Source organism: Drosophila montana, unplaced genomic scaffold (genome assembly GCF_035044405.1).
Source record: "Drosophila montana isolate Dmon_TW-CO22-7 unplaced genomic scaffold, ASM3504440v1 contig_3200_1, whole genome shotgun sequence".
NCBI classification, from domain to species: domain Eukaryota; kingdom Metazoa; phylum Arthropoda; class Insecta; order Diptera; family Drosophilidae; genus Drosophila; species Drosophila montana.
Genome location: NW_026998080.1, coordinates 3,584,199 through 3,596,573, shown reverse-complemented (window position 1 = coordinate 3,596,573; position 12,375 = coordinate 3,584,199). Strand labels below are relative to the sequence as shown.

At 42.8% G+C, this 12,375-nt stretch overlaps 1 protein-coding gene across 8 annotated transcripts in view; it reads left to right on the top strand.

The window, feature by feature from the left end:
• Positions 1-12,375, top strand: part of kn (knot) — a 35,791-nt gene that overhangs the window by 2,037 nt on the left and 21,379 nt on the right. For all 8 annotated transcript variants that reach the window (XR_010436854.1, XR_010436852.1, XR_010436855.1 and 5 more), the window contains exons 2-4: positions 3,787-4,004; positions 4,061-4,116; positions 12,114-12,187. Coding sequence is in view for 4 of the 8 variants with exons in the window: in XM_064687286.1 (XP_064543356.1) it covers positions 3,787-4,004; positions 4,061-4,116; positions 12,114-12,187 (348 nt within the window). In the remaining 4 variants the exon portion in view is untranslated. The remainder of the gene's footprint in view (positions 1-3,786; positions 4,005-4,060; positions 4,117-12,113; positions 12,188-12,375) is intronic.

Below are 12,375 nucleotides of genomic sequence, written 5' to 3'. Positions count from 1 at the left end.
GCAAGCTCGCTGGACTAGACGTCTTTTTGAGGGGGGGCCGCACGCACTTTCCGGGGGTTGACTTGTGATGCCGGGATGCTCCGACGGGACGTGAGCTGCTTTGCCTTTGAGCTGGCGTGCTTTTTGTAGCCCGTACGCTTAAAGGGATGTTTTTGTTGGCGCTTCACTTTCGCTTTTACTTTCGCCTTGGCGTTCATTTCAATTGAATTACAAAAAGAAGAGCGCCCCCGGCCGAGGGGTTGCGGCAATTCTTTGCTTTCAACTTCTCGCGAAAGCTTCTCCTCTTTGCGGCGCGTTTGTTTAGTTGCCTCTGAGATGTTTCTTGCGTGAGATGTTCGCGCCCAGAAGAAGTGCGCGCGTGGCCGAAACCGAAACCGAAAGTGCGACTGCGAGTGCGAAGATGACAGCGGGCTTTCATTCGGTGCATTCAGCGACGGCAAATCAACAGCAACAGCAGCAACAACTAACACAATCCCACACACACCTGAGCACTAACGGTCACAATCACACCTGCAGTAGCAGTAGCAATAGCAGCAGCAGTTGCAGTAGCAGTCACTGCAGTAGACAGGGACAGCATCATCTGCATTTGCAGCACGAGGACAATCTGAATCAGGATCATAATCACAATCAGACACCGAACAATACAAACAATAAGATAATGCGCTGTGATCTGAGGTAAATCCGAGAGATATGAGCATACTATGAAATATATCAGATATATGTAGATATAGACACTCTTCAACTGAAATAGTGTAGAATATTTTAATAGTGCGAAAAAATAATATATTCAAAGAAAAACTTATTCCATTCATTCTGTACAGAACTTAATCTATCTATACCTCATGATGTTTAAAAAAAAAAAAAAGGGAATGTTCTTTAAAGGTTTCATATTTTTGTGGCTCGAAAATATTGTATAAAAATGTTTTTGTGTTAAACTCATTTAACTCGGTTTGCCAAGTGAAATACTGCTCTTAAATTCTTTTGATTGCTGTTAATTGTATTTTCTTAACATTAAAATGAAATCATATTTTAACCAAATGTGAACACAATTTCACTCGCATTATTATTTGTTTTTTTATACAAGTTTTGTTTTGTCACGATGTAATTATAATGTCACGTAATGCATTACCAAGTATTAATTAGCTTACTTTTAACTTAAACTTTAACTAACAATTGTGTAGTACATTTAATCTTACTTTGGTTTTGAAACCGTAAAAAACACATTTGAATTGGTTTTAAATTGAGAACATATCATTAAAAAAAAAACGCAATTATTCATTTTAATCAAAATACTATCATTTTCTTGTTGGCAAGTGTAGTTTACAATTGAGCTCGAGTTTAGCTGCTTTCATTATTGTCCCTGATTAAAGTTAAGAAAGTTTTTAACAATGCATCGCAAAACTTTGGCCAGGGAATAAATTGCACACAATTATCGGGCAACTCAATATTTGCGAGCTACACTTTGGCCATTTATTTATTTATCTATCTATTGTCACATATTGTACTAAGTACTTGTTCAGACAGGCAACAAAAAGCAAAAGGCTGGGCGGCAACAAATTCGATCATAAATCAGAAATATTTGAAATTTATTTCAACAAAGATTGCTGCGAACTGCAATCGAGGCGGCAGCCGCTGGAAACAATGCAACAATGGCTATAAAATGTGCTCCACGACCATTTTCCAAATAAAGTGTCCTTTTTAAAGGACATTCGATGAGAATTTAGTGCAGTTCAAGCAGTTCAAAGAAAAAAAGTGGAGCATGTGGAAATTCACGTGCGCGGAATAGGCAAAACGTGACCACGAGTCGCCCCGCGTTCCCCTTGCCCGCACCTGTCCGTTTGGTCACCTGGGCATCGATTTCCGACAATTAAATGTTGGCATAATAAAATCAACAGCAAAACGGCCACAAAACGTTTTTCGCAAATTGGCGGCAAGTGCAAACAAGCCATAGAATGAAAGAGTCCACAATGCGACGACCAAGTCGGAAAAGTCAACAATCGAGTGCTTAGCTCCCAGACCCAATCTCCGCATTCGCTGTGGGAGTGGGCGTGGGAGGAGAGGTGGAGTGGGAGGAACAGGACGTTGTACAGTCGCAGTTTTTTTTATTTGCCAACTCTCACTGGCGTTGGGTTATTTTGCTGTTCACTTTTGGAACCGTTTGGCGCCATAACAATAACCTTTCGCCCGGAATGTAACATGTCTGGCATTTATGTGTCGTATTTTCCCCAGCTCGAACATCATGCGGTCCCCGTTCCCATCGCCTCTGTGCATTGGTACTGTTCCCTGTTTGCTGGCCTATCCCTGTTGCAGTGGCCGATTTTAGCACTCGGCCTCAGCCACAAATTGTCTAATTTCATTTGTTTTCGCAAAATTGCTAAATTGAAATTGCATTTATGTCCAACGAGAGTTCCCAATTGCATAAAGTCGAGAACTTTTATCTTTACTGGGAGTTAAATTAGAACTGAGTCGATGAAGGATCTCAGGATTTCTTCAAATCCACCTCCTAATGCTTAAACTAATGATTAAAATTGAAAAATGTTGTCAAGACCCACGATCGAACCAGACGAAAGCTTTTTCTAGCCCAGTCGGACAATTCTCAAATGTATTTTAACAAAATATATCAAAGTCTTACACTCAAACAGAATTATAGCCTAGAGCTATAGATTATACTCGATCTAATCAATATGTGTCGCAGTCGAAATAATTTCAGGGAATGCCTCTGGGACTGAATCCAAGCTGTTCAAACAAAAAGTATAATTATTTGCTGAGAAAAGAGAAAAGTAAAACAAATAGTTGAAGCAAAATAATATTTTTCTGATTGCACAACTAAAAGTGAGTCGCAGCCCGCGTATTATTTGGTTTTTTTTTTTTGGGTGCGGGGTAGATAATTTTTCAAACGATTTATCATTGCGTCTATCATTAGCTGGGCCCCAGTTTGAACAAGTCCACTGGCATTATCCTTTGGCAAATGTGTATATAATTGCAGGCGACGAGCGGGGGGGGGGGGGGGGGGAAAGTGGAGCAGAGGGGCACGCGCGATACTTCTTGACATTTGCCTGAATAAATAATAGAAATCTGATAAAATCAGCATTTTCTAAATTAAATTGTTCGTTATGCATATGAAACGAAAGCGCAGCACGACTCGACTTGACTACTCGGCCGTGTCCGAGGGTCGCAGCCAGGTAGTTAGCATTGTCCGGTAATTGCGCTGACAGCCCCAGACACAGAGACAGAGAGACAGAGAGACAGAGACACGAGTCTGCCATAAGGCGAGCAGCAGGAGTCGCAGGAGCTGCACTGTTGACATTTGGCATATGGAGTGGACAAGCCTTTGGCCCATGTCCATGGCCATGTTAAGGTCCTGGCCCGTCCTGACGTTGGCCTTATAATTACAGTGTTTGCTTGGCCCACATAACATAAATATTTGTTGTTGTTTCAGTCTCATTGCGGTCCCGGTCTCTGGCCAAGTCCCGACCCATCCCATCGCCCCCCTTGAAGCTGGTGTGTGTTAATTCCTTTATTCATCAGGATTATTGTGTCACGTTGAAGTTGCTTATGCGCTTTTAATGATAGCTGTCACTGGCCACCGGCCACCGGCCACCGGCTGCTGGTTAAATGTCACTGTCAAGTAATTGAGTTGTGCCAAACAATGAGGCATATTAGTTGGGACGGAGCACGGCTAATTGCCCGAGCAGGCCCTGCGCTTACAGTGCTAATGGCATAATTGGATGGCGCGTATGTTTAGGCCCAGTTTTAAAGAGACACTTTTTCGCCTTCTAATTGCAGTCTTGGCATCGGGCGCGCCCACTTTGAGAAGCAGCCGCCCAGCAATTTGCGCAAGTCCAATTTCTTTCACTTTGTGATCGCGCTCTACGATCGCGCCGGCCAGCCCATCGAGATCGAGCGCACCGCCTTCATTGGCTTCATCGAAAAGGATTCGGAATCGGATTCCACAAAGACCAACAATGGCATCCAGTATCGCCTGCAGCTGCTCTACGCCAATGGTAAGTGATCGAGTTACAGAATTGTTGACCAACTCTTAAATGAATATTCCTTGCAGGCGCACGACAGGAGCAGGACATTTTTGTGAGACTCATCGATTCAGTAACCAAAGCGGTAAGTTTTTATTACCAGACATGCTTATAAAATAGAATATATAAATATATATAAATATAATGTCATACAAAATGTGATGCGATTGCTTCTTTTCCATTGAATTCATAATTTGGACAGAATTTTAAACTCATTTCGCGGAAAAGTGTTTATTTTCGATTTCCCCAACTATTTCATCCAAAGACAAGGTTTGGCAGTTCGTTGAGAACAATTTGACCTTTGACCGAAACAGGAATAGCTGGGCTATAATCAATTGAAAAGCTTGATATTCCCTTGCAGATGTTGCATTTAATGCGATTGCTTAGCTTAGTTTAATAGAGATTAATTTCAATGCACTTAGAGTTCATTTTCTTCCACCCCATTCAGACCAGAAACGAGCTGCTGCTGCTGCTCATTTTTTAGTCGAGTGTTTTTTTTTGCCACGCAATCGAAAACTAATTCCTTCCACTTGGTTGCCGATCCTTCTGTTGCCCGTGTGCACTCGCTTTGGGTTTTGCTGATTCGAGCATAAGTTGCATTTGAAATTGATTGTCACGGCTAATTAAGTGTGTCCTCTGTGCAAGTTCTCGGCGCGCACTGCCAATAAATTGAGTCGTCAAACGGTCCTAGCCCCGAAGCTGAACCTGGAGCTCCTGCTCCTGCTGGCCAGCCAAACGAGCAATTCATTCACACGACGCGTCGCCGCGTCAGTCGCGCCTCCGAAAGGGGTGTGACTGAGACTGGGCCAGGGGCGGGCGTCCAATCCAATCGAACATGGTTAATGCGCTTTGTTGTGGGTGCCCGGTGGATGTGCGTATTCCTTGCTGCAGTGCACCATATGTCAGCTTTGTGTGCGCCTAATGCGTGTGCGATGCCTTCTGCCTGATGCCTTCTGCCCGTAGTCCCCTTTTTCAAGGGCAATTAATTTCTCGAGTGACAAATTTTTATAGACGTTTGTCGTTTGTTCGCCTCTCGTTTGCTTTCGTGCTTTCTTGGCATTCCATTATTTTGTCGTCCGTTGTGGGCGTTGCTTTCACCCGATCGCAATAAATTTATCCACAAATTATCGATACCTCCCCGAACCGGAGCCAGAGCCGGAGCCGGAGCCGGTCACCAGTGTCAGGCATCCATTATGTGAAATTTAATCGCAAAATATTTAGCGAAAGCAAAAACATAACAAGCTTCGCAGCAATTCCATTAAGGACCAAAAAATGTTGTTGTATTTGATTCCCGAATAATGTGAATATCGAACGATTCGAACGATTGGCGATTAGTTTCTTTGCTTATGTTGAGCGTGTTTCCAAAGAATTTTACGGCAATTAAAAATTATCGCATAACTAAAAATAGGAATGAGGAATTTACCCAACATAAAATCATGAGGAAACCCATTTAATGTAAACATTTTTGCATATTTTCAAACGATAAAAACCCAAGCACCTTCAGCTTGACGAAAACTAAATACTCTAGCAATACAAAGTACATGATAACAATGTACAATGAAGGTATAAGTGTGGATAAATCAACAGTATAACAAGAAAAAGTGCTCTAATCAGTAGTGCCCGACTAGGAGATACCCTGATACCCTAGTTCCAAGATGAAGATAAAAACAGTTTAGCTTCCTTCTATAGATGCATACACAAAACAAAAATTTGGTATGGGAAATGCGGTCTAAATAAACTTCGGTGCTTATAGTCCGATCATTATTAAACTTCTTAAACGTGTTTGCAAGCTGATGAAGAATGGGGGAGGTATCCAAACAACGAAATATTTCTGCCTTATATATACGAGAATCTAAATCCCAATTTTAGCGATTATAATCTTCGAGGTATGCTTAAAAGACAAATTGTCAAAATATATTTTTGTTAAAATAGAAAAAATTTTCTTTTTTTAAATCTCTACGAGACGGACAAACATATTACGGATAGTCCTGATCTGCCTTATAAATATACAAATTTAAAATATTTAAGATAAAATACTATAACTAAAGTAAATATGTTTTTACAAAAAACATCTATATGTACTTACGACTGTTTTTTAAATGGACTTGAAAACTTTTCCAAGTATTTGTCGTATGTTAGCTACCCCGGTCCGAGCAACATTTAAGTGCCTGTCAGTTGTCAGACGAGTTTAAAATGAGTTGCAATTGCCAGAGTCAACGGGAATGAGGGCTAACAAAAAGAACAATCATTTGATCGGATTAGTTGGATTTTAGCATTCAACTGAGGCTGACGGAGCTGCACTCCATAGGTTGTATACTACATATAGAGCTCGAGTTGGTCAGATGTCATCCCCTTTGTGCTCTTTTTTTTTTTTGTTTTTTGCATACACGTGGCAGGCGGTGGGCGCAGCGTTTTATCTGAAGCACAAACGGTGCGTAACAGGTAAACAAGGAGGCAGACGTGAGCCAGGGATAACCTCGCTTATCAGGGCCGGGTGGCGGCAAAGTGAAATTCGAAACTGTAGCAGCAATGCGATTAAACAGCAGCCAAGTGCGCTGTGAGACATTGTCTTAGGCATTGATGTGAAAGCAATGAAAAAGCAGGACAATTGTCACGTGCCGCGCACCGAGAGGGGAACTCGAAAACCCTTGCCTCTAGCCCGCGATTTTTATCACTGCGCTGGCTGTTTCGTCCTTGTCAGGAGGCTGGCAATGTTGCAAATCATCGTCATAATCATAATTACATTCGATCAGATAACTGGCAATACAACGCGACCAACCGCCAGGCCCGTACCGCCACGAAGGCGGCGCAATTGCAATTTGAGCTAACGACCAGCAGCAGCAGCAGCATCAGGAGGGGGAAGGGGAGGGGGAGGACCAGGAGGCTCAGGATGCGTACGACTCAATTGGTGCGGCATTCGCTTCATTTGCGCTCATATTTCACAGCGTGTTCGCGTTCCCGTCCTGGCCTGGTCCTGCTCCTGGCTGTGGGCCCGGCATAAACATAAAACAAAAGCGAGTGCCAACTGCGACAACTGCCCAAAATCCTTTGGTTGGCAGGCCCGCTGCCAAAATCGCGCTTATCGCGATTTACACGCATTATGCGGCCGGCCAAAAAAGCGCATCGAAATTCTAAACCCAAAAACAGTATAGGGAGATTCCTGTTGCCCGATAGGCGGCGATTAATGCAGCCAGATAACTGGATGTGGACACTGTGCAGCAGGAACAGCCCAAAATTGTGCAGGCTGTTCGCGGCGCGAGCTAATGAGTCGCCTAAAAAGCCGTTGCTGCAGCTGAGCTGCCCAATTGCAGCACTGCACAAATATTAGAGATGCGCAAACACTCAAATGTAACTGTACGTATGCAAATAGCTGCTACTGTGAAAAGTGACTGGGACGCGAGTGTGATTTTCTTGTATGATCTCCTATCGTAAATGCAGTCACTTAACAACACTTTTCTCACTGCGACTGCACGCTAGATTGCAATAGTGCTCATCACTAATGCATATTGACGCACACAAGCAACAACACATAGATCACACGCACACATATGTCTCGCTCTTTTCAATGCGCACGCATCAGCATTTGTCTCTCCCTCTCGCTCTCACTCATTCGCATGCGATGCTCCTTTGTGCGCTTGCATCGTGTTAATTAAGCGATAATATTAATTTGTGTGTCAACACTTAAAAATAAAGCGTGAAAATTTTCGATTAATAACACATTTCACATTTCATTTTGCCATTTTATCCATATGAACAATTGCTTTTGTTTTTATAACTGTTATTGCTGTTGGCAATTCAGTACATTTTAACAGATTGTACAGAAACTCTCCAAACAGCCGCCATTTGCGCTGCTGATTTGCTTGCACATATCCATGTGTGTGTGTGTGCGTGTGTGTACATGTACACATATACATGCACTTGTCTCTGCTGGCAATACGATTAAAAATGCTTTCACGGCAAGTGCATTTCCATTTCTGCGGTTGGCGCCGCACCGTGGGGCAACAAAGCAAAAAAAACTGCCCTTTATATCGCGCTCATTATGCAAATGTTGTTGTCTGCACACATTTGCACACATCAGTTCCACATATACATACATACATGTGTAGGTATGTACACACACACACACACTTAATTGTCTACCTGTGAAATAGTATCTTTGGCCCATTCCCAATGCCTTTGAAATTTAAGTTTCTGATGAAATCTCTGATATAATATTACTTTTTTAATATTATATTAAACGGAATATGTTTAAAATGGTTTTAATATTATCTGCAAATGCATATGTATGTATGTACGTATTTTAAAAATGTTTTCCTAGCGAGCTCAGAGAGAATTCCGAATACAAGGACATATGCCATGCAGATGTGCAGATAGCTCCTCACGCGAGTCCTGATGTGCTTTTCGGGTCTCGGGTCTCGGGTCTCGGGTCCTGCGCTCTGCAATTTATGCGTTACCCTGGACCGGGGCTGCGCTGATAAATGGCGCTTTAATAAATTAAGAGTAACCCTCGATTCGCAGTTTTTTTTTATAAACAACGGCTTTTTATTTTGTTTTTTACGCTGGTTTTTACTGTAGTCGTATGTTGCCTGGCTGCGATAATTTATCTTGTTTGGCGAGATTTTTATTTTCACGTTAAATATGCAGCATGCAAGCGCGTAAATAATGCAAAAGCCGCTGCGCTTTTTATTTAAAAAGCGATAATAACAATTTGCAAAAAACAAAGCATTTAAGGGCGCAATGTTCAACCATTTTATGCGCAGCGTTTAAATTTTAACAGCCACGTCAATCGGCAACTCTTCAGCCGCCACTTCCATGTCCAACTCCAGCTCCAACTCCAACTCCAACTCCAACTCCAGCTCCCGATCCAGCTTCAGCTTTCATTACCATCTCCTGGCCATTTTCCCACCGGTTTGGGCCCGTCACATCAACACTCGTTTTTTGTTGCTGTCTGTTGATTTTTTGTTGGCTTTCCGTTGTGTTTCTTTTTTTTCTGATATCCTGCCTGCGCCTGCTGCTCCTGCTGCTGCTGCTGCTCCTGGCTCTGGACGGATGCCAGCCAGATCTGTGTGATAAATCGTAGTTTAAACGCTTTGACTCCAGTTTTAGTGGCTGCCGTTTAGTTTTTTATTAGATGCGCCATTTAGGGGCACTTTGCCAGTCAGATTTGCTCCAGATTTCCAATTTTCACTAATTGTTTCATCTCTGGCCGCCACGATGATTGATGGCTTCCTGTCCAAATCCCCAGCTCAGCATTGTTACTGGCCAAGCATTTCGGAATTTCTCAATGGAATCTACTTCTACGGCTTTCTGTCGCCACATTTTTATGCGGGTGTTACACATATAAAGGCAGAAATTGCCCCTTTTTGGGGTTTTCCACAAACAAATTAATCTGGCATAGTTCGATTTAGGCTGTGATTGAAATAATTCAGATAATTATTAACATACTTAATAGTTTCAGATACTTTTCACTATTCGGGATTACAAATTCCTTACGAATAAATATCTTCAAATTAAGCATTACTGAAGAGAAAATAAAGTATTAAAATATTTATTTTGAAAACTTTATTTACTTTTCCTGAACCTGCTTGACATAGTCAAAGGTCAAAAACAGCTTGTGGGATTAATATTTATAGTTTCTGACAAACTAACTTCCTTTTAACTACGTTTAATTATATGTTTATAGGCTTTTTACTGTACTTTTGTATATTTGTCCCTATATTCAATATAATGTAACATAGATATTGAAAATACACGTATAAAAAATGTATTCACCAGACATAGAAAGTCCATTAGAGCGCAAAATCCTTGACGAAGGACGTTGTCCCGCGCTGGATCTGGGTCCGTGTCCGGACACGAGCTTGGGCTATAATTAGCTGCACTTGTCCCACAAAAAGCCGACTCACACTCGGTGTGAGTCGATCCCAACTGGTAACTAGTTGACATTGAGCCAAGGCGTTGGTTGTATCCTTTGCGGATAGTTGTTGTTATCCCTGGACTTAGGGAGCTTCAGTTGGGCGGAAGGGCAAGGCTGTTAATGTTTTTTCGGCGTTCTGTACGAGGGCAAGCGAAGGGAAGGGAATTATGAACCCAACAAACGGGATAATAAGGGATGATCATAATTTTACATGTGCCATTGATGCTGCTGCCGCATTACTACCTATGCTCAGCAGGGGGCGGGGGGACAGGGGTTAGGGAGGGGTGAACCCGCTGCCTGGACTGGTTGCAGTGAAATTAATTTCTGATTATCTGTTTGGCTTGCCCTGGCTTCCGGCTGGATGGGCTGGATGAGTCTGAGGCGGGAGACAAGCCAAGTAGACCCGCAACAAAAACAATGCACATATGCTGATGACGTCAGAGGCACTCGTCCTTGACGCTGTGGCAAGTGGCAGCATTCGCCGGTGGATGAAATGATTGCCGGTTGCTCTCCGTGGCAGTTCTTCTAGGTAGTTATTGTTATTACTTTTGCGTGTACACGGCTACATGCATTTTTACAGCTCCGCGTCCTGCAAGTACGCTGATAGTGATGAATGAGTCCATGAGTCCACAGTCCGGTGGCCACCCCCGCTCGCTGCTGTTGTCGCATATGCCGTGTTTTTCCCTACTAATTCATTGGATGAGTGTTGGATTACAGGGCGAGAGAGAGACGAGCTGGCAACCCGCTTTAATCATTTTTAAATTAGAGAACTATGCGCCTTTTCCTGCGCCCCTTCGCGACACAAATTCAGTTTGCAGTGGTTGCTCGCCTCGTTTGTTTATCTATTTGTTTTTGTTCGCGAAGGCGAACACACACACACACACACAGACTCGAGAGTTTCGCCCTTCCGCATCTTCATCTCTCGAAATTGCAGCAGATTGTCTGACGAGAGTTGCACTTGCGGTTAACATTTCCCTGCCACTTCGAGTGGCAAGTGCGTGTGCCTCGCACATGCCACGATTTTCTGTAGTCACTGACACTAAAATGTTTTTGCCCCCCACCCCCCTTGCCTCCCTCTCTGTGTCCCCAGGCAAACAGCGACTACGAAGCTCGCATTTTTACCGCCTAAACAAATACAAATACCAAGTGCGCCCCCTCAGTTATTATTAGCCGAATTTTGACCGACCGCCGCGGCGTTTAGGTCCCGCTTTGGAGTGTGTAAATATTTGCACGGTGTATGTGTGTTTGTTCCATATGTCGCGACCTTCTGACCAGCTCGCAACTCTCGAGTAGTTGCACTGTAATTAGCATTTATGTCTGTTTGTATTTGCCTAATGGCAGTTGGGGGACCAGACTAGACCAATGGATGGGGACAGATAACAGGTTCCCATTGAGCTATAGGGCTGATGTTCCATATATGCGATAATCACCAGAGGTGAGTACACAATTCGTCTAATCAATGGAAGTGATCGAGAATGTTTCACTTGCCTGTAACCGACGGCGTAGTAGGCCTTTACCTCCTACATATCCTATGTATATAGATAGAGGTCGAAATTTCCTAGTCCCATAATTCGTTTAAAACTCAACCGATTTTCATTAGGTTTGGCTTTATGCTCATGGTTTGATCTCCAGATCAATTTGGCATCTTATTCTGGCAACATTACTTTTACTCAGAATTCATGTGGAAATGATACCCTCAAATTTCCTATATAGACATAGGTCAAAAATTTCCCACTCCCATAACTCGGTCAAATCTCGTCCAATTTTTGCGAGGTTTGGGTCTTTGTTCATGGTTTTGGATCAATTTGACATCTAAATCTGGCCACATTATTTTTACTCAAAATTCATACAAATATGGTAAATTATATCGATTTTTCTCCCAGTGTACACAGGTAAAATATTTTTGAATCGTTCTTTACAGAAGCTCATTAGAAGTCGTATTTTCAAATCGAGTCGTTCATTAGAAGAGGTGACTTTTTAAGCTTTATATAAATTGTAAATTTGCTGCACCAAAAACGACCTAAGCCTAGTTGAGCTGTGGTCTATATCTGCCTTTTATCACCCTTCCCCCTTTTTCCACAGTTAGCCTAAGCTCTCTCCTTAGTGCGTAAAATATGGCCATCTAGTGAACAATTATTTACAATTTGTACATGCTTTCTTCATTGCAGGCCATCATCTACGAGGGCCAGGACAAGAATCCCGAGATGTGCCGTGTCCTGTTGACGCACGAGGTGATGTGCAGGTGAGTTCGTTTGCCGCGAGTCGGATTCCTTTAATAATCTGCAAATGATTCGGATGCATTGACTTCTGCTTTGAGTAATCCACACCTTTGATTCCCTTGTCTCGAGGGTGTCCAGTTGCCGCCTTGGCTCCCCAGAGCTTTGTCCAAGTATTTATGTTTGGCTTGTGAGCTTTGCTTCCCCTCCATCA